The following is a 23,129-nucleotide window of genomic DNA, read 5'->3' on the forward strand; positions in this document are numbered from 1 at the left end:
TGTCCGTATATCTGGTCTCCCACTGCAGCGAAGGAGCCCCTGTGTAATCAACATTCCTCCTGACGAACTTTAGATGTGTGTGTGTGTGTGTGTGTGTGTGTGTGTGCGTGCACTCTTGCTGAGTTGACTATGAGCCCTGTAGGGAATTTTAAAGAATGAACGTTGCAGAGGCCAATTAAAGCAGCCAAACGCACACAGAGGGTAAACATCTGACTAATCCCACAGCATTCATGCTGAGAACTCACACACACATGCATACACACACAAGTTTAAGCTCATTATCAGCATTCCCTGGCACGCTGCATGGAAAAAAAAGCAGGGATTAAGAAAAACCAAAGCGTCAGAAACAAACTCGCAGCTTACAGATGGATAAAGAGAGTGTGACACCACTGCTAATTAAAAGAAATAAATGAGTAAAGAGAAGAGCAATGAGTGGAAGCAGAATTTAGATGTGCCACTGTAAAAAAAAAAAAAAAAGCCACTACTGTGGTTTGGAAAATAGATTTCAGTTACAAACAACATATTTTACACTTTTGATGCGCATTTAGTTTTATATCATGTGGAGTGATAACGTTATGTTTTTTTTCCAATGAAGTTTAACTGCATCATCATCGTTTCCCCTCTGAACTTTCCCCTTTGAGCAAAAAGACCTGTAAGCCTTTTTGCTTTTGTTTGACTTTTGATTGGCTGCCCTCCATGTGCTGGCCCAGTTCAGTGTAGTCCAGAAAAAAAAATGAACATTTTGTCATCATTAACTCACTCTCATGTCTCTCCAAATTTGAGTTTCTTCCTCTGCGAAACATAAAAGATGGTGTTTTGCAAAACGTTGTAAACCAAACAACGTTGGATTCGAAATGAGACAGAATAAACGATGACAGAATTTCATTTCTGAGTAAAAATATTCCTATAATTAAGCTAAGCAAAGTTTGTGAATATTAATAGATGTTATGTAAAATTGGGTGGTTATATGCTCATGTTATTGAGTTTTTAAGCATTATTTGTGGGTCATTTTGGAAACGTTCGTCTTAATCTTAGAACATTTAAGGCCTACGATCGATCAGGTCCAAAAAGAAATACAAAACCTGTGCTAACTTACCCTTTGCAGAGTCCTGCCCCCTTCATTACTGTTGCTACGTCCGACAAACCGTGCCTCTCATGCCACACATCACATTGTAAAAAACACATTGAGCAAAGAGAAAACAAGTGAGAGCAGATTACTTTGTGTTAAACAAAGTCTCAGCTTTCAGATTTGGTCTTTTTTAAGAAATGCAAGCAATAAATAGTTTCGTGGCTCCTTAATGTGTCATGACAGATTGTAGCTCCTCAGTAGGAGAATGTGAACCGATCATTTCTTGCTCTTTTCTAGTTATAGAGCAAAATAAACATTAGAAGGAATCTTGTTTCACCATTTTTCAAGTCCACCAGTGTCAATCTACTGTTCTGATTGGTTTGTCAGACAGAAAAGGCATTGTGATTGGTCAGATCGACTATCAATCAAACTTTCTGCAAATGGTTAATTGAAAGAAAACAAGCTGATAATGATTAAGTAACGTTATTTGGTAATTATATAGTATAGAAAGAAAGGTTTTGGTCCATAAACACCGCTGTTGTATAAACAAATCTCAATACCAGGTGCAGAAACTATCAAAAGCTAAGTATACAACCTGTTTAAGTTTTATATTATCTATATTATATTACACCTTCGGGGGAAAAAACATGAACACAACATGAGGATTGGCTGTAGAGTGCTTCATTAAATCTATGTAGTAAAAGATGAATTAGCTAGATTGTTTTATCATGCGTTTTCAGTGTGTTTCTGAGGCAAAAATGGACTGAAACATGCCTAAGTGGAGCTTGTATTGTAAATGTTACGGTATATCATAATCTTAAAAGGTCAAAGGTGCAAATAAAAAATCTTCTATATACGACTTTGGGGCTTATATTAGAAGTTTTTTTATCCATTATCATAACACAGCAATATTCCAGACCCTGCGGCTCATCCACACACTGCACACATGGTTTGTTTTGGAAAGGTCTGCTGAGAGGTCAGCGTGTTTGTAGTAGCTGGTGGTCTGTGGTTTCAGCCATTGAGAGTTTGTGTCTGATTGTGGTCTAATGTTTATAAATGAACAGCAGTGGGGTGATGTTAATGAATCCCCACAGCGCTGGTGGTTGAACCATCTCTCATTCGGGCCAAGTTAGATGCTCTAATGATGAATGGATCAAAAGACATTCAACGCAATCTAGAGCTACATTACCCTTTTCGCGCTGATTTATCTCTGAGACAATTACTAGGATATGTTTTCTCAGTAATTCTCTCTCCCTCGCTTGCTTTCTTGTTCCGGCAAGCCAGTGAACGCTCATTTAAAGGAAGACTTCAGCTAAAAATTAATATTCTGTCATCATTTATTTCTCGTATTCTTCTGTGGAACACAATGGAAAGAATAATCTCTCATGCAAAACTCTGCCTGTGTGCTTGTGTGTCTGTTATTAATGAAAATAATGTGTAGATTAGCATTGACAATTGACAAAAACAGAAGAAATCTTTCTTCTTCGCTCTGTGAACTCAAACAGGCCTCCCATAATGTAACTAAATCCAGTATTTGCAATATTCTTTAATGGATTTAATCTGTCACAATGTCTGATTATTAATTATGAGGCCACACAAGCAGACGACAAACCGAGTATAGTGATAAACAGACATTAGCGGATAATAACCATCTGTTAAAAGCTAAATATTCCACTGAGACATCAGATTGTGTATTTTGTGTATTGTGGCATATGGTTTCAGATCTTTGCGGCTTCGAATGCTTAACTTTTACTCGCTGGAGACGTGACGTCAAATGGAGGTCGAAAGTTCCGAACCGAGTCAGGGTGACCCAAAAACCGATGTTTCCTGAGATCCCAGACCTCCTCGATCACCGCTGTGCCCCTAATTGCTTCTGGGACTGTCTCTGTAGCTTTTATTAGAAAGCAATTGTTAAAGGAGATATTTGGCCCTGTTTACACCTGGTAGCGACATGCTATTTTTTGCTTCCTGGTTATTATCTCTAAATTGTTTTGTTTTATTAATATCGTGGCATTAATACCAGGTGTAAACATGGCCTAAGAGTTTCCGGAATAGGGGATGGGTTTGTTGACTTGAACCCTTTAATAAAAAACCTCCAGAGAATGATTATCGGAGAAAGGTTAATAGGATTGGTAGTAGATTGGACTCAAACCTGTGTCACTGTGCCAGCGCTCTTACAATGTTTGGAGGTTTTTCTTTATAGTGTGCAACACTCTAGATACAAAGCTAGCCACTGTTTATCTGTGAGTGAATTCACCTGTGTATTTGCTGCATGTGAAATGATGGTTCATTATCCGTGTGTGTGTGTGTGTGTGTGTGTGTGAGTTGAAGAGTTCCGCTGAATTGAGTGGATGCCCTTTCTCTGACCCCTCAACAAGATGACCTACTTTTCTGACAGAACATTGTTCTTCTGTCGGGAACGCGCCTCTCCTCTCCCTGTCTTTTTCCCTCTGTTTCTTTCAGGATATAGTTTTCATATATGTAGGCCGCTTTCTCTGTATTTAGCATTCTGCAATTGAGAATCAAGTTTGTGTGTGGTTTGTTTTTCTGTTTCTTATTCTAGGGTGTCAGGTTCAACGTAGTTCAAGAGTAGACGTTGCATCTTTCACGCAACACATCAGGTTTGAACTGTAGGAGAATTTGTAGCAACTAAAACCTAGTGAGTTGCCTATCAAAGAAGCTGCGTTATTTTTGTGCTATAATAGTATTGATTAATGTTGTGACAAATGTTTTTATTTAGATAAAAAAAAAATATATTGATATTTTAGTTTGAGTTGAAACTAGCCAAATATTCTCCGATGTCAAGCCCACAGAAAATTAAAAGGTTAACGTCTGATGTACATGGCACACTTGTCTGGATACATTTCAGGTCTTTAGAAGTCTTCACTAGATTGGTTTAATTATGCTGGATTTCGGGGAGACGCGTGTCGTGTTTTTTAATGTTCCGTCTGTGCCGACAGACACTTATTTTCAAAAGTGTGTGAAATCTTTACATTTCGTGACATAGATTCTTTAAAATACGTCTAAGAGTTTCACACACCGGGCTGTTATCTTCGTGACATTTCCACACACCTAATGACGCTCCACAAAACGAAATGAGATCGATTGCTTTACCTGTCAGTCAAATGGCTTCTTACACTTAGGATAGCTCGGGGGTTAATAAAATATTGAGTCATTTTAATTTTGGGGTGAACCACTCTACTTTAAATCTACAGTTCGTAACGTTTGGCGCACTAGCGGCAGAACTGTGTGCATCTTCCAGAAGAAGGTTGGAGCCGGAGCTACTTATGTCTAAGAAGAATCACGCAGGTACTGGACAACTCCGCAGCGGTACCTACTCGAACTCAGTCTAAAATAGCCAGAATATAAAAACGTATTATATGTGTACCGTAGCCAAAAACACATTTGGAAAATGGATTCATGGTGTACGCTTATATACATTTTGTACACAGACTGCAGCTTTAATGAAAGCCTTGTCATAGTTTGGTTATAGTTGATAAATAGCACCTCGTACGTTTCAGATACTGAAAGTTGCATTACAAATCCTAGAAATAGCACTCCCCGTGTGGCTCACAATTGAGTTTTGTGTTCGCATGTTGCTAAGCTAAAAACTTTAACCAAATAAGCATATAAAAGTATGATGCCTAAATAGTCTTATCTCATTGAATTTTGCTTTTTGTCACTTCTTTCGGTGTTAAATAAATTAGTATATTTAAAAATTGTAGGGGTTTTTTTCACTTTGTCTACCACCTTGGATTTTTTTATTTTTTTTTTTTAACTGACTTTGTCGCAGTGCAGGCATCTCACCCTAGCTATCAAGTGCATTTTGACGATCACAGATATCACATGGACTGGCTCAGATAACAGTGTGTAGGTAAAATTGAGCTGATTTCTTATTTCAATCCAAAATGCAGTTCAGTAACCTTTTATGTATAACAGTCAGAGGTTTCCGTTCAACCACGTTCAGCTGCAGACAGTTTTACTGGCGATAGGCGACTTCATATTTCAGAGAGAAGAAGCGACTCCAGTGTGACATTAAAACTGTCCCCCTGCGCGCACGACTACATGTTCAGATTTAATTGGTTCTGTTGTCGACGCTCGCGCTCAGTCACGCTGTGAGCTCTGCGTGTGCTTGTGCGTTTATAAGACATTAGCTTAGAAATATTATCTCACTGTCTGTGTTGTTAATGGCTGCTGTAGAACGTGTCACTCAGATGAATGAGTCATTAGGAGTTTATATTCGAACGCTGTAACTCATAATCATGACTTGAATATAAATATGAGCTGATTTTGTCAGAACCACTTGGTTGGAGATTCCTCAGCCTCTGTGTGACAGTTAACAGGGTGTTTTTCTGTAGGTCTCTTTGCAGCGCATGACCTGACTGACATGTGGAAAGGTATACGGTGAAGTGTGCGAAGTGTTTCTAACAGGCCGACTGCTGGAGTTACAGGAAGCACAGAGAGCCAATTAGTGCATTCATAGCAACAGATCTCACTCTCTCACACACACTCACACCTACTCAATCTCTTCTGTGAAGACATCAGCCCTGTTCCAAACCCTAGCAAGCTGCCTACTTGGATATTATGTGGCTTTCTACGATTTAGAAATTTAAGGCAGTGTTGCATGCAGGTAAAGTAGAAGGCAGTCCCAGAATGCAATAGGATTGTTGACTTTTATCTCTTTATTAGAAAGTTTTATTGGAGAAAGATAGGATAGGATCAGTGAAATCAACCCTGCATCAAAAATTCTATTGAAGTCAACCAGTGCCTAAAGAAATCAAGGATGTTTAGAACAAAAGTACTTATATATATATATATATATATATATATATATATATATATATATATATATATATATATTCCTGCATTGACTTTGCCCCTTTGTTTGTCTCGCTTTCTTTAGTGTTGAGCCTTGTTAAATTGGCCTCATGTTGACGTGCTTAGTTTACACATCGGTATCGTAGAGACATAAATGTTTCTGTATATGAAGCCCCTTCCAATGTTAAGACACTGATCGGCAAAGCAGATCTAATGATCGGAATGGGGAATCACTCTACTGCTATCGATCTGACACACACACATCTCACACATGATTGTGTTAGCAAAAGTAATGAGAAATCAATAAGTACTGACTCCCTTAAATGCACAGGATTAATACTATTAGGAGTCAGTATGCAGCAGTACACACACACACACAAATACGCACTCCTTGCCCGTAAACCACCAGTCCATTAGCCTTATCTTTTGGTCACATTAATGAAAGCTCTTTACCCACAGTGCACCCTGGCAACCACACCACACAAATCTCCCCACCTATGCCTAACTGTAACCATGGAAACCACACACCCTTCACTCACATTATTCCTGTAGCCATGGCAACCACATGTAAACCACTGTATGATGCCAGTGGGGACCAGAATATTTGCATTTTTAGATGATATGGCATTATATGGTGCTCCTTGAAGCACATCAGAAACTCATGCAAATTGTCATGTAAGTTGTAAATAGCATTGTAAAATCCAATAATATTACCATGGTACCCTTTCAATTTGTATGTAGGACTTTCCATATTATCCATATTGATGTTTAAAAAAAAACAAACAAAAAAACTGACAATCATGAAATTCAATTTAGAAGTATTTAAAATATGTAATATATAGGCAGCCCTTAATTTAAAGTACTTAATTTAGTTATTTTAACTTCCACATCTTCTTCCAAATGAATGTTAATGTGAATGTTATTTTACACTACTAGCTCACAAACACAATTACAAGCTGTTGTGATACCGATTGGGGTAAAAGTATGGAAATGTTATGTAATTTTACTTCTTCTTTTTTTTAATTTTGACATTTCGGTCAGTACAGATATACCTGAAATTGCAGTGAGTATAGTTTGCAGGCATTGTACATAAATCAACCAATTGTGCTGTGCTCTTGCTCTTACTCTTGGGATCTACAAAGAGTGGTTAAATCAATGCAAATACACAGAATGTATAAGGCCTTTAGAGAGCAATAGGAAAACAAAGCCAAAACCCAGATATTTCAGGCAATTTAGAAATCCCATCTGTTTGTGTATTCAGGTGCGTGTGTGTCCATTGAGCATTGTATACTTGATAGTTGCATGGTCTGGGGGTTTCCTGCTGACTTTAGTCCAGTCGGGGTGAGAGAAGGGCAGCTATATTTTCTCTGCTCTCTCTCAGACACTTCAGGAAGAAGCGTTGATGGACGTATTTGCGGAAATGTCACCTCTCTTGCTCCTAAAGCTCATATTGTCCCCCAGAGGACGTATATATACTAATGTGGGAGTAATTCACACTGGAGGGAACTTTCAGTTATAATCATTGAATTCTTTCAAATGTAATTACATTTTCTAGTCAGGATTTTTTTCTAATCAGTCCACCTCCTTCTCAATTTACTTCTGCTTGCATCATTATTGCTCATAGTAAATATTGCATTTTAAGGCGTCCTTGACATTTGTGCTGCAAATTTTGTGCTACCTGAAATTGTACAGCTTTTTTTAGGAAAGGTGAAAGAATATTACACTTATACATACTATTAAACATACTATGGTTGTGTGTTTGTGAATATTTAGAATGCAAATTATGAAAATGTAGCTTTGCATGCACAAAAATAAATTACAATTTATAAAATAAAAAGCTTTTTTTTTTAAAAAAGAAATCCTATTATTTTTAAATGATTTTAAAATGCAGCCCTAATGAGTATATATAAGTGACTTCTTCAAAACGATTTAAATGTTAGAAGGTTTAAGTGTGGATGGAAAAAAATGCCATTTGTGGGTCTATAAAAATAGTTTTTCTTTGTACGCTATTTGTTGTGGTGACTGTATTGGTGTTTGTTGTGTTTCTTTGATTGTTTTCATCCGTCTAAAGTATGTATATTAAATTTATTTTTACTGTCTGTGGTTTAAAAAAAAAACACACAAAGATGCAAACTTGCAAACTCATCCTGAACCTGTTTTTGATTTATTTGCTAATTGGACATAAAGCGAGCGATTACCGCAAGTGTTCACAGATCAGAAACACGCACGTAAACATCCTTCTATCTTCAAAGGTGAAGTCTGTCTGCCACTTTGCTGCGCAGTGTCTCACGGGAGCTGAACCCCTCTGCCTCCGACGGTGCTGAAATCAATCATAACTGTTTATCCACACACACAGGTCTCTCTGACTCTCTGTGTGTGAGTGCGCAGAGGCCTTTTGAGCCGTTTACAAGACACATCCCACACAATCCTAAACTGCACCTCTGGACCTCGACCATCTGTGTGTGTGAGACTGTGTATTTATGTGAAGGTCATTCTTTGATGTGACTTAAACTCAAGGCTCAATGGGCCACTAGAGCCATTCCTCACACACTGCCTGAAGAGTTTATGCACCCGTATGTTTCAAATTAGCAGCACATCTGACATAAACACAACACCATCATTTAAACAGATACTCGCTGTAACCTTCAAACCCCTTTAAAGATGTTTTCCTACTGTGTCAACGAACAACGATCCCCTTTAGGCGGAGTAACTCGACTCTCTGAAAGTCGAATGCTGAATTAAACGCCTTATTAAAAAGTGGTGCGATTCAAAGTGCTGTACAGCGTAGAGCCACAATTAAAGCCTTGACAGCTCTAACATTATCAAGAGTTAATGACTTAACAATGGTTAATTGAAGCTGTCAGTACTGAAATATAACTTCATGTGAGAGAGTGTTTAAATGTAAGGAGGAAAAGTATGAAAATTAACTTACTAAAAAGTCTGTGACGTGTGTATTGTAATGTTTTCTAAAGACGTGCCTTGTGCTTATGTCTTCGTTAATTGGATTAGAAGATACATCAATAACGTAAAAGCCGCTTGAACAATAAATGTTAAAACAGCGTCTCAGTTTGATGGGAAAGTATCTAGGTATCTAATCTGTGTGTGTGTGTTTGTGTGTGTGTGTAAACAGGTCTGCACTGCAAAATTGTTAGCCACAGTCTTGGCGCCTGTTTTATTTTAATTTTTTTTCTTCTTGTCACCTCACTCAGCAGAACAGTTAGCTGGCAGGTCTTTAAGCCTGCTCTCAATTTCCAGTGAGCTCAAATGCACACATGCACAGCTTTCAGTGAGATATCTGTTTGTGTTTAAGTGTGTATCAGTGGTAACATTTCCATGCCATAATGTCTGCACATATTGTTTGTTTTACTCTGCGATTGAGAGAGACCCATCAGCTGTGAATAGCAGAGAAGATTTACAGGAGTTTAGAGGTGGACAGTATAACTGATATATGTTTGTGTAAGAATAAACGTTCATGTCAGGGTAATTGTCTGTGTGTATGTGTCAGTGATATAGTTTTTATATTTTAGTCGTGTGCTGAATTATTTATTTTTGTTTATATTCAAATAACTTTGTAGGATTTTTATAATATTCTTTCTGATGTTGCCTGTATCCACATTTTAAAGTGACTGGGATCGGAATTTGACTACAGATAAATATATTTATGGCGTGTTTATGGTAATAGAAAAAGTGTACTGTTTCAGTCTCAAATATCAGACTGATGAGAGTAATTTAAACAAAAACAGTTATGATTTTGATTATTACTGATATGATTGTAGATGTATTGGCCGTCTATAGTGAATGCTTTGTTTTTGTGCTTTTATGTTTATCTTCCTGGCAAGGTGTTGAGTGCACAGCAGTATTTTTGACACCCTTTCCATTTGTGCACTTATAGCAAGCAATGAAATGCCCAAAATAATGTGGTCTATCCATTTCAGCAGGAAGGCATGGTTACCACGGCGATAGTGATTCTTATATGCTCTAATGGCGACTGGAGGTCTTTTAAAGTACATTAAAACCGACATTATCACAATTCCTGACATCACATGCGCACTGCTCTCAGAACAAATTATGAGCTGTGATGAGACCATATGTCTCCAAATCTCCTTTCACAAGCTAGAAGCTGTTTACATATTGATATTAGATGCTGCATTATATGCTCGGCTGGAACATTCATTCCTTTTATGAAGAGATCTGTCGGAGAGAAAGGTTTTATCTGCTTATATCCATCTTTTTGTGTAATAGTGGTTTTAAAAGCTTTGCTGCATGACTGTATGCAGAAACTTTGCATCCTCTAGATGAGCCATTTCGGTAATGAGTCCTGCAGATCATAACAGTCATTATAATCAGACTTCTCAGTGCACTGGGCGAGTGCTTGATGAGGCTGTGAAAGGATGAATGCAGTATGAGACCGTGAGAGGGTGAATGCTAGAAGAGGCTTTGAGATGGTAAGTGGTAGATGAGGCTGCGAGAGAAAGAACTCTGAGGTTGTGAGAGGCTGAATGCTGGATGAGACTCTTGAGAGAAGATGAGGTTATGAGGATGAATTCTAGGCGAGTCTGTGAGCGGATGAATGCTAAATGAGGCTGTGAAAGGAAGAGGTCTAGATGAGACAATCAGAGGATGGATTTTTAATGAGGCTGTGAGAGGGTGAATGTCAAATAACAGTAAGAATTCTAGACAAGGCTATGGGAAGAATAATTCTAGATTAGGCTGTTAGAGGGTGAACATCAGATGAGGCTGTGAGAGGAAAATGTCTAATGAGGTTGTTAGAGAAATAATTATAGATGAGGCTGTGAGAGGATGAATTCTACACAAGACTGAGAGAATGAATGTCAGATGAGGCTGTGAGAGGATGAATTCTACACAAGACTGAGAGAATGAATGTCAGATGAGGCTGTGAGAGGATGAATGTTTGATTAGGGCTGTTAGAAGAGTAATTGTAGATGGGGCTGTGAGAGGATGAATTGTAGATGGGGCTATGAGAGGACGGATGTCAGATGAGGCCAGGAGAGGATGAGTGCCAAATGAGGCTGAAAGAGGACTAATGTCAGACAAGGCTGTTAAAGGAATAATTGTAGATGAGGCTGTGAGAGGATGAATTGTAGATGGGGCTGTGAGAGGATGAATTCTAGATGAGGCTGTGAGAGGACGGATGTCAGATGAGGCCAGGAGAGGATGAGTGCCAAATGAGGCTGAAAGAGGACTAATGTCAGACAAGGCTGTTAAAGGAATAATTCTAGATGAGGCTGTGAGAGGATGAATTGTAGATGAGGCTGTGAGAGGATGAATGTCAGATGGTGTGTTACACTGGGTTGGCCCCTTAATCATATCAATGATGAATTTACAGTGAAGTGCACTTTTGATTGTGACGCACTTTCTTGACCACAAAATGGCAGCCCTTGTAGAGAGCTGGAGAAAAATAATGGGCCGAATTAACAATAAGTGCCCACTTAAACTGTGTGTGTTTTTCATAAGCATGCGTGTTTACCTGTGAAAAGTCTTTTTAAACAGATCTGGTTTCATCACTTCTCGCTCCCAACTCTCTTTTCTGTTCATTTAAAGTAATAAAAGAGACAAGTTATTACTATGTTGTCATTTTCATCCATGCTCGTTGTGTATTGATTATTTTGACCTGATTCTGGTGCTTTGAGCTCACAGCTGTTGGATAAAAATGGCAGAAGAATGTGGAACACGGTGGAAAGTGATGCTCTTTAAAGGGCTACCCCGTCCAAAATTAAAATTCTATCATTTGCTTATTCCGAACCTGTATAACTTGGACTTAGTCTTAAAAAATCTTCTGTTTTATCTGTACAGTGGATCCAATGTTTGATTTCCAGCGTTCTCCACAATATATATTTTTTGTGTTCCATAGAAGACCTTGTTATGTTAGTTCTACTTTAGAATCTCATACACCTTTACCTCATTAGCTTAAATGCCTTTTAATCGAACTCATCATTAAAGCTCCTAAAAAAAAACTTCATGTATCTTAATAAAGGATGAATGGATGGATAATATTACATGACTTCTGGCTGTAATTTGGTTTATTTTTGTACATTTTGAATTAGTTTTAAAAATTTCCTCAGAAGTACACACAAATATACACTGCAGTCATTCATATCACACACAATAGGTCTACTGTGAAAGCTGTTTGCCCTCAAGTTTAGAAATAGACCACATTTATTATTGTATAGTTTTGCTAGCATCAATGCTAAATAACCTTCTCTATGTGTCACGAGTGAATGTGTGTGTGTGTGTGTGTGTAATTCCGGTGAGTCTCTCGGTCTGATCTGAGAGCTATGCCACTGTTTTGAATGGCTCCAGCTGTTGGCAGTGAAATAAGTAATCTCATGATGGGGTCAGAGGGACATCCTGTCTGGCTTATGCTATATGTATGTGCTCCCTGGTTACCAAAAAAATAAAAAGAGAGAGAAAAATGTCAGAACAGAACAAATGTGTTTAAGTCAATGCAGCTGACAATGGAAACGTAATTTCGCACAGGTACTGTTACTGCCGTGTCAGCACGTACACACACACACACACACACACACACACTCTCACACACACACACTCACGCTGGCTTTCTTTGTTCATCTGGGCATTGTAATGCATTTAGATGTTGCAAGGTTATTCTTTTAGCCTTTCCGGAAACATTACAGCAGTTCTTCATTGATTCTCTTATTGGATTAAATGGCTCCATGGTGTTGATGTATTTGTGTGTTTTTGATGAGTTTGTATTGATTAGTGTATGTTTTAGATCGGGTCTAAGTGTTTCAATGGCAGGAGAAAGAGTTTTGTTGTGGTTTCGGAACGAATGTTTGACCTATATGTATTTTTATGTGTGTATGTCAGTGGCGCCGCTGAGCCGTTGCTGAATCTGCACCGCCATGGAGAAATGTGAGAAATTATATTTCTGTTGTGAGTTTGCAATCTGAAATGTGATGGGATACGAAGAACTGGGTGCTGCAAAATAGAGTGAAGCATAGCTGGACTCAAAAACAACCGTATTTCATGACTCTTACAAGCCGGTTCTTTTAAGAAATTTCACAGAAAGGCACGTGTTACAGCTGATTTCAATCACTGAAGTTAATCCTTTACTAAAAACCTAAACACTTATCCCAAATATTTTAGAGAGATGGATAGATAGTTGGACAACACACACACATACTCGTGTACACACACACACACACATACTTGTGTGTACACACACACACACATATATAGTAATGTTCAAGTAGATATATGCTGTCTATACTTAAGCATACATGTGTTTATATAATTATAATAATATATAAATAATACATATACTATTAATTAATAATATTGTTTGTAAATAAAAAAATATATATATAAAAATATATTATAAAAGCATGCATGTTTTCTGATTAGTCTGCGTTCTTAAATTATCTCTAGTAATCTCCTGTGGCAAAGTTTATACTGCATCTGTGTGTTTTAAACTGGACATCTGCTCATGTGTAAAAAGCCCCAGTTGCTGTCCTCTATATCGTAAACACTCAACATGTGATTATGGAATTTTAATAAGAGGAAATCTGTCTGGCTCTTTCTCGCGCACACACACACACACACACACTCATGTCTATGCTGTAATATAAACTGCCGCTTTTCCGCGTCTGGTGAATTCTGCTTTCCTCGTCTGATTATGTGGAGCATAGGAGAGGCCAAGTTTGTTGCCCATTTAGGTATCTGGACCATCTGTGCGCCGTGTGTGACACCTTGACCTTTGTTCTCATAAAGGTAGCGAAGCGTAACTAGGTGACCTTTTACACAGGGTCGCACTTCCAACACCTGTCATTCCGGAGAGTATAGGATCAAAGGGATTATGATGTAACCGTGTCATCATGTGCCCTCTTCCTCCTGCTCCTAACAGGCTGACGCCCAGCAACCACGACCGAATCCAGCGATTACGCCAGGAGTTCCAGCAGGTCCGGCAGGAAGAGGCGGAGCCAGATGATCGCCACCGCTCCTACAGCTTGGAACAGCCCTGGGTGAGTGTGTGAGCTGTGTATGTGCACCTATGACCACTTGACGTATGCCCCATGGTCCCAGGAAGGATAAGACTAAGTCCAAGAACTGGGGCGGTTACGTATATATGACCTCCAGGCCTGGGCTAATGCTAACCGCTAACCTGAGACCACTGCATGCAGGAGCATGTCACCTCTGACACTGACATTGTCCGCTAACAATGCTAACATCACCATGTGTTCATCCATCTGGACTGTTCACCCATCCATTCATCTGTTCAACCATATCACCGCTGCCATGACTTCAGCAGATCATGAATTCAGGCAAGAACTGCGAATGGCTGAATGTATGTTTGCAAGATGAAAGAGTGTGAATGTGTACGTGTGAGAGTTTAAAAATCAATGTATTTAGACTGAAATTATTTAGTATTTAAGACATCGAATTCAAATCCAGATCATTAGAATCTGGATTGAGTGTGAACTCAAAATGATGATCTGGATTTAGGTAAATTTAAACCTCTTTTGCCTGTAAAATGAAGCAGAAAGTCCTAATATAGGGATAGTTCACCCAAAAATTATCTGGCAATTAGTCGTTTACTGGTGTTTCTTCTGTGGAACACAAAATAATTGTTTGTGTCCTAGTACAATAATTCCAAAAAACGTTTTTTTTTGTTCCACAGAAGATAGTGATACAAGTTTGAAAGAATATTAGAGTTAAAGGTGACAAAATATAAAAATTTTTGGTAAACTATCCCTCAGGAATGAGTTGCACTTAAAGATCATTTCAGGATCTCTTCTGTGTGAATTGTTTTTAACACATTTGTAATCATCTTTCCAGGGAGAGAGTTTCATTGAACTGTTACACACGGTGTTATGTGTATTTTCCTTAATGTAAATTTCTCTTTTTAAATTTTTCATCTCCTCAGCTTTAATGTATGGATTTATTTTTGTTGTTTTGTTTTGTAATGGTAGTGATACTGTATTAAATGTCTTTTTCCTTCCTTTTTCTTCCCCAATTTTCCCCTAGTCTTCAAATGTCCAAAACCCCCATAAAAAACTTAAGCCTTTTTTTTTTTTTTTTTTTTTTTTTTTTTTTTTTACTCTGCCTAAAAATCTTTTTTTGTAAAACAAAAGGCAACAGAATAAAGATGGGTGGTTTGCTTTAATGAGTCAGTTTTTTTTCTGAAGCTGAATCCAATCCAGTTCAGGTGTTTCAAACACGTCTCTCATTTCTTCATGGATGTTTTTCTCGCAGAGAGATGAGGTGAGAATACATTAAAAAAAAAATCCACTTTTTTTCTGATCGCTAACCATTTTTCGTGAGTGTTTGCGTGTCGGTGTTAACATCATCGGCTGTTATAAATCTCATAGCGTTACTGAACTCGTATCAGAACTTTAATGCCATAATCTGTTTAGCAAACAAATGGTACGTTCCTGTGACACTGATGTTGTTTTAGGCAGTGAAGTGTGCGTGCGTGTTAATGAACTGGGCTAAATGACCCGACTCCACACATCCTTCATCCTTCAACACCTCTGTCTCCACAGCAACATGGCTGGCAAGCAGTGTCAATCAATCCCAGCATGCTGTTCTCCTTCATTAGAGTTAATGGAATTCTCTGTGTGGATCGGCTCTTGATTGAGCATGCCTGGGACGGCATTCATCTGTTTGACTGAGCGTGACGAGAGCAGGGGACTCAATGTAAATGTTGCCATAAAAGAAATGGATTCTTATGGGTCATGAGCAATTTACCGCAGTTACACTGTTCCGAGTACGGAACAAAGCCGTCAGTGTGTGCGCGAGAGAAAGAGAGGCGGTGTTAAATGAGTCTTTTATTGTTTATAATTACACCCTTATGTTCTGTGCCGACCAAGTGTAAATGTGTGTGTGTGATTTCTTAATGAATTACATTAGAGAAGTGCTTTATTATGTTATCACCGCAAATTCCCCCCACCGTAAAATGAACTAATACTCACTTAATGTTCATAGCTTTCACCTAACATCCAGCTAACATTAATCTAACATTCATCTAACGTATGCTGTGTGTCCTCATTCCAGCCTCACCTTTGTGTCCATAACGTATGTTAGATGAGCTTCTATTGCTCAACTGGTAGAGAATGTTGCCAACAACGCCAAGGTCATGGCTTTGAATTCCAAGGATCGTATAAACTAATGAACATGAACCATGAATGCGCTCTAAATGGAGGAGGATCTTGGAGGAATAAAACCGGAACCACCGATTTTTGTCATATGAGAATAGTATATTGTATGTGCATTTAGATAATATTTTTATTAATAATATTAATTCTACTTCAATTATAATCAAGTTTAATTAGGTGAGTTCAATTTTGGGGGGTTTTCATTTGCATATTTAGCATTGGGAGTTATCAAGCCGAATATAAAGATATATAGTTCCTGAAATAATTGCTTGTCTTTTTAACGATGTGGTCATTTGAAAAACGGGTAATAATTTTTATAACAATTATTGAGGACCGTAATGTAGTTGTAATTTTGTTATGAAGAGTAATAACTAACTCCATGAATATTTTACGGGTTATAATCTACTCTAATGGTTTCATTAACAGCCGTAATGCGCCAAAGGTCATAGGACTGGTAATAATGTCACATTCAAACGCACATTTCTGAACAAATGTCACAGACCTCTACACAAAAACACCTCTGAATCCTGGTAAGTGCTTAGCTTGAGTGTTTGTGTGTCTGTAGATTCATAATGATATTTCCAGATCTCAGTCTCTTCCAAGTTTTTCCTCTACTCTACTTTTACCTGTTTGTTTTAGTTTGACATGTTAATAACTCCTGTTTGTGTTACAGTCCAACTGCAGCCCGCAGACATCATCTGGCCGTCATTCAGTGTCTGTGGAGGTGCAGTTACAGAGGCAGGAAGCCAGAGATGCTTTCACACATGCTCAGAGACAGTACAGCTCTCTGCCACGGTATGTGTGCGTGTGAAATGTAAACCAGTAGTGCTGTTATTTATTGAGTAAAACGCTTTAAAACGATCTCATAAAATTAAAATTCTTAGTGTTTTGTGGCTTGTAGTTTGTCTAGTAGCTATAAGAACAACAACACTACTGTTCAAAAGTTTTGAGGTTTGTAAGATATTTTTTTTTTAAGAAATGCATTAAATTGAATAAAAGTGACATTTGCTACAAAAAAAAATCCTATTTCGAATCAATTCTGTTGTGTTCATGAAAGAACGCTAAAAATATATTGTATCAATAAAAATATCAAGCAGATCAGCTAATCACAAATGATAAAAAAAAAAACATTATTAAAATTATCAATTAAACAATTAAATGCAAATAATAAAAGTCAAAATTAAATAAACAGGAATAACTTGCATGATTTAAATAGTACTAGTATTTCACAATAGAGTACTACTAGTATTTTCAATTTCAGCAAAATAATTAAGTAGGTAAATAAAATGTAATCCCAATAAAATTCCACTTCATATGTTTATAAAGAAATTGGCTGGATTTTATTCATTTTGAAAGTGTGGTTTTGATGGACTGTAATGTAGACTAAAAGATACAGGCAACAAAAAAAATCTATAATATGTCCCGACCCTACTTCCTGTTTCAGTATGAAGGAATTATTAACGTCTTTAAGAACATGTGCACACACAGCATCTCGCCTTAACTCATTTCTCCCTGTGTCTAGCCACCCTCGCAAGACACCCACCCCAGCGTCAGAAAGCGAGTGGGAGAGGACGTGTCCACCTGGAGACGGTTTCCAGGCAGCAAAAGACAGCGGCCGTTACTCCAGCTACCAGGGACCTCGTTCTGTCCCGCGCACCGTTCCTCGTCCCGGCTGCAGGAATGGCCTTTCCGCTCCCCCAGGATCCAGCAGTTCCTCTGTGGGTGGTGGCTACAATGCTCGTGTCCTCCTAGAGGCCCAGGAGCTCCTCCGACAGGAACAGAGACGCAGGGAACAGGAAATGAAAGGAAGAGGCCCGTCAATGCGTTTGGACTACGAATCCCAGGATTCCAAAGGACCCCTCAGACAGGACGTCCCACCTTCCCCCTCCCAGGTTGTTCGGCTCAGCCGCATACACACACCTGAGAAAGCACGCCCGTTTTTATCTTGAGGAAATAAACATTTTTCCTGTTTTTCAAAGAGGCAAAAGGTACACAGATACAAATTTGTGTGCCAGTTGTACACAGACTCCCAGAGTGCCTTTTCTTTGAGGTCGCAGTGGTTACGCCCAATCTAACAGCTCATTGGTGCGTCTAGAGGCAAGAAGCCTCTTGATTCGCTGCGAAGACCTTCAAGCTCTGACAATCAGCCTGACACTGACCTGTTCCTCTGTACAACCACGTAGAACTTGATCAAAATGAGCAGCTTCATGCTTTGCACAGGTTATAATGAAGTTTTGTGAAGTAGAGCTTTTTTTTTTTTTACTAAGATTTATCAGATGAATTCTTACACATCAGGTAAAGTTGTCAGTTAAACGTGTATTTGATGTCATTAGTAGGGAAAAAAGTGGAACCGAGTACAGGTGGCCAGCAAACCTAGTGTCACCACTGGATGTAGTCACATGTTTAAAGAACTCGACAAATCAAGGTACAGAACACACAGTCAGTGTGAAGGACTCCTGGGAATCCAGTGAAAAGAGAAAATCCCAAAAATGCAATGGAAAAGAAGAAGGAAAGGAAATGGGGTCATAGATAGCAGGTCATTAATTGATGCTCCTCATTAAATTTTCAAAGCTCTTTCACACACAGACACAGAACCCACGACCCACTGCTGCCTGCCAGGTGTGTGTGTGTGCGCGTGAGTTCCTGTCTCCCAGATGACCCACACTGAATTTTTCATCACACACACCAGCTGCCCCTGTATTGACAGGCCACAGCACTGTGTGAAAGTTCAGACAAAAAGATTGTCTTCTGTTTCCCTTAAACGTGTGTAAATGCACACACATACGGAGGCTGTATTTGAAATACCACACTAGCACTACCACGTCTGTCTGTTCATAAAATATGTAAAAAATCGTTTTTTCACGATCATACACATGTAAGGAAAGTGTGAGCTTAAAAATAGAGTATATAAAATATAATTAGGGAGAAAGAGAGAGTGAGATTAAAGATCTATATACACAATAGTCAACATTTGAAGTGGATCAAAACCTTGTCCTAAAACCAAAATACATTCAACTTTGGTTACCATTTCCTTTACCTTAAATGCTTATATATATATATATATATATATATATATATATATATATATATATATATATATATATATATATGAATATGAGAGAGAGAGAGAGAGATGTTCGCAGTGTGTTAAAATTCCATTACAAAAAACAGCTATGCTCAATTCTCATATGGACAGATTGATGGACTTTATTGATTAAGTAAAATTCATTTAGCTCTGCCCCTAACAGCTGCCGAGATGGTGAATCTACACGACACTTTGAGATCTCAGACTAGAACTTTGAGTCTCGGAAGTTCTGGGCTTTGAATCAAGAGCTCCCGTTGAGCTGAGACTGGAGTGTAAGAGGCTAGGTCAGCGCTCCGTGTGTGTGCGTGTGTGTACGTGCGCGGGGGCAGTGCCATATGAGCCAGCCGATGCTCGTTTGACACATAACAGTGGGACACATGGTGCGCAACACACTCTACTGCCCAGGCACAGATGGTTGGGTGCGCTTGGGGTGTGTGTGTGTGTGAGAGAGGATATCAAGATAATAACATGAAAAGAGCTTCAGTACGACATGACTAAACAATCAAGACATTTCGGTTTTTATTGTCTTCTTTGTTCCTCCGTATCTAGTATGGAAATTAGCTTGTGATCTTGCCCTGCTCATCCTGTTTTGTACATTTGCCTCCTTTTTAACCTTTTCAAATGAACGAAACCTCTTTTGCACCTTTTTAAATGTCATATTTCTAGATTGTAACAATTTTAATGAAGAAGCGTTAAAAAATGTGGCGCCTTTTTTCCACAGATTCTTTTATTTATGTTTGTATCCTAGCAACAGTCTCCATATGCTGTTCAAAAAAGGTCAGAGGTCAAGAGCGGGCAGAGATATGGAGTTTCCAGAGGATTCGTGTCTGATTTTTTTTCTGTGTGTGTGTGTGTGTGTTAGTTTGTTTACAGGACTCTGTACAGGGTTTTTGGCTTTCTGTTTCTGCCTTTGTGTCTGTTATTTTGTGTTGTTTATACGCTGTTCAGAAATCGGTGATGTTTAGAAACACAGCAGCTGTTTGGACTGTACAAAACTCTTGTAAAATAAAGGAAGGGGATGCTCTTCTGTTTGCGGTACACTTTGTGTTTGTGAGATCTACATCGTCCATTAATCATCCGCTTTCCTCTGGAGTCTGACGTCTTTAGTTTTTTTTCCTCCTCAGAAGTTTTCGCGTGTGCCGGAGTTATTTTGATACCTGCTTTCTTTGATCAAGAAATTTTGCTGATCTTGTTTCCACCCTCTGTCCTTTTTTCCCTAAAATTTTTAGTTGTTTTGCATGAGTAGTCATTCTGTCATTGATGAAGGAGAAAAGGTCATCAGGGTCAGAGGTCACTCAAAATAGAAAATCTGCCTAGCTTCAGGTACAACAATATCCTGTTTATGCCTGAAATTCGTCAAATTAAAATAATAAATGTGAAACTAGCTCTTATTCAGGGGGAAAAAAAATAACAGTTACATTATACATTTTAATGCAGTTGGAACAATATAGTAAAATAGTCTAGTGGCGTTTTCTGTACTGATTTTTTTTTTAAATATTTGTTTGATGCCACAAGATAATAAAATTAATATATTTAAAAACATTCAGATTAGTAAGATGAAATTTTTTTTTTGAAGCACTAAGGTTGGTATTTAACCAAAAATTCAGCAAAATATTATGGAATATTGCAATTAAAAATAACACTTCTATTTTAAAATATATAATTTATTCCTGTGAGGCAAATGTGAATTTTCAGCATCATTACAGTCTTCGGTGTCCCATGATCCTTCAGAAATCATTAGAGTGTGGTGATTAGGTGCTAAAAAAACAGTTGTTCCTCATTTAATTATTTTCTTTTATTTGTTCTTTTCAGATTTGTTAAAAGTAATGTACAATTCTTTAAACTGTACATCAAGCTCACTGTTTAGAGGAATACTAAACAAAAGTGATATTAAATTACAATTCCATTCAATTCCTGCAGCAACTGAAAAGTGTATATATAAAATGATGGATGTGTGTGTATTTGTTTGTTTGTTTGTGTGCAAACTAATATTTCAGATTATAAAGGGCTAGGAGTATAAGAATGAAAGACAAAGAGGCAGAGAGCGCTGGACTGGAGCAGATGGAGCAGTCCTTCCTCCAGATGTTTGAAGGTGCCACCCTCACCTGGAACCTAGCAACAGATGTGCTAATTACACACACGGACACACACACTCCTTTTTTTTCCTCACATTTTTTTTTTCTTCTTGTGCTTTTTCTCACACATAAAACAATAAGATGAAACCCAGTGAATATTTCTCGCTGGCACTCGAAAGCAATATCTAGACATTCCTGACATTAATTTCTTCCAGTTCTTTTAAGTATTTATGAGGTTTTGAGAGCAGTAGGGAGGTTTGGGATGTGTGTGTGTGTGTGTGTGTGTGTGTGTGTGTGTGTGTGTGTGTGTGTGTGTGTGTGTTTTAGCATAGATGTTTTTGCTTGAGCTTTAGGTTTAAAATTGGTAAATGAAAAAGGGCTTACTCTGACCCTGGGGCACGCACACATACACGCGCACACACTCACACACTGCAGAAGAAGCTGACAGGCTCATCTCGGAGACAAAGTAGTGTGCAGGGGAGCAAACGCGGTTTGGAGAGCAAATTCAGGAGATGCAAAGGCAACCGTTCTGCCAGTGAGTTCACATTTAACTGTCCCTGGATCAGCGGCTCGATGAACTGGGTTAGTTCGCAGGCCGAACAGAAACATTGATTAATGACGTTAAAGACTATCAGCGGTTTGAAATTAATATGTAGAAAAAAATTACCTTTACTTGCAAGTGCAGTGTGTTCTTGCAATAATACTTAATCACTATTTAACCTACTTGATCCCAAACTGCGTTTTTTACTGTATGCTATTTTTATATTTTCAGTTATGCATTAACATTTTTCATTAGCTTTTAAATCCCTATTAATTAGCTTTTAGTGCTTCAATTTACACATAAGGTATTTTCGGTGCTCGGCAAAGCAGCATTTCTACTTAAACTTTACGTTTTATTTCAGCTAATGAAAACCATTTTTAACAGTTTTAGCTAACTGCTACGTGAGCACATGTATTTTACTCCTGATGCAATAAACTTCATGCCTACAAAGTTTTAAAGATGTTAGTGAAAAAATGCGGTTTATTCTTGGTCACATTTGTAACCAGTGGGAAATTACAGAGAGTAACAATAAAAATTTGCTCAGCTGTTCAATAAGAACCAAAAGGAAATTGCAAACCATAAAGTAACATGATTGTAATATTTTCTTTACCAGCAGGCAATATTTAAAGGGAAAAAGAAACCCAAAAACCTTTTTTTAGACTGTATAATTGCACTACCTTGAAATCTGCTATTTTATAATGGAATAATCAGTTTTATATTAAAAAATGTAGCTCTTTGTTTTCTCGCTGGTCACATGCTTCTTTTTGAGATTTGACATAGGCTTCATTTTACGAAGGGGGCAAACTGGATTCATCCGACTGCGACCATGTGACTATTTACGCCAGCCATGTAAACATGATAAAAATCAAGGTCAGACTTTTATTTGTAGCACAGAGTCCTTTTAGATCCTTCAAATTTAAACATCTATCCATTCATTTATAACTTGACTTTGAAGATTAATTCGGTATTCAACTCTTGTCATTTCCTCCGGAGATATGAGGGCTGCTCCTTCTCTCATGTGAGGGTCAAACGGGAGAAAGAAGCAAAGGACTGTATAGCTCAGAGTACGGAGCAGCGAAAGACTGAGAGCGGGTGACCTACATTCTCAAATCGCCATTCATTGACGTTTATTCCCATTTTGTCCCAGTGTTTTGTCATGCTACCGATTTAATGAAGATGCATCTTGTTTTCGGCTGCTGATTGGACGCATTGGGGCTTCATTCATCCTGTCAGCAGCGCTTTCTTTCTGTTTATCTCTGCCCTTCATTTATCACGCCATCCTTCCAACGCCGCAGCCGGTGAATGAATGGTCCTGCTATTGTGGGAAGCAGAGAGAGAGATTTCAGAGGTTAATGAACACGTCCACAACGAGTCGGAGACAATCAGCCCACCACGGCACGCTCTG

The 23,129-nt window shown here is 38.3% G+C and overlaps 1 protein-coding gene across 8 annotated transcripts in view; it reads left to right on the plus strand.

Annotated features, from left to right (window-relative positions):
- Positions 1–20,146, plus strand: part of pard3ab (par-3 family cell polarity regulator alpha, b) — a 68,875-nt gene extending 48,729 nt beyond the window's left edge. For 7 of the 8 annotated variants that reach the window (XM_043261627.1, XM_043261665.1, XM_043261645.1 and 4 more), the window contains 3 exons: positions 13,773–13,890; positions 16,697–16,818; positions 17,546–20,146. In XM_043261627.1, coding sequence (XP_043117562.1) covers positions 13,773–13,890; positions 16,697–16,818; positions 17,546–17,972 — 667 coding nt within the window. In that variant the 3' untranslated portion in view covers positions 17,973–20,146. The other variant, XM_043261671.1, reaches the window with a different exon arrangement.
- The last annotated feature ends 2,983 nt before the right edge of the window (positions 20,147–23,129 follow it).

Source organism: Puntigrus tetrazona, chromosome 2 (genome assembly GCF_018831695.1).
Source record: "Puntigrus tetrazona isolate hp1 chromosome 2, ASM1883169v1, whole genome shotgun sequence".
Classification (NCBI taxonomy): domain Eukaryota; kingdom Metazoa; phylum Chordata; class Actinopteri; order Cypriniformes; family Cyprinidae; genus Puntigrus; species Puntigrus tetrazona.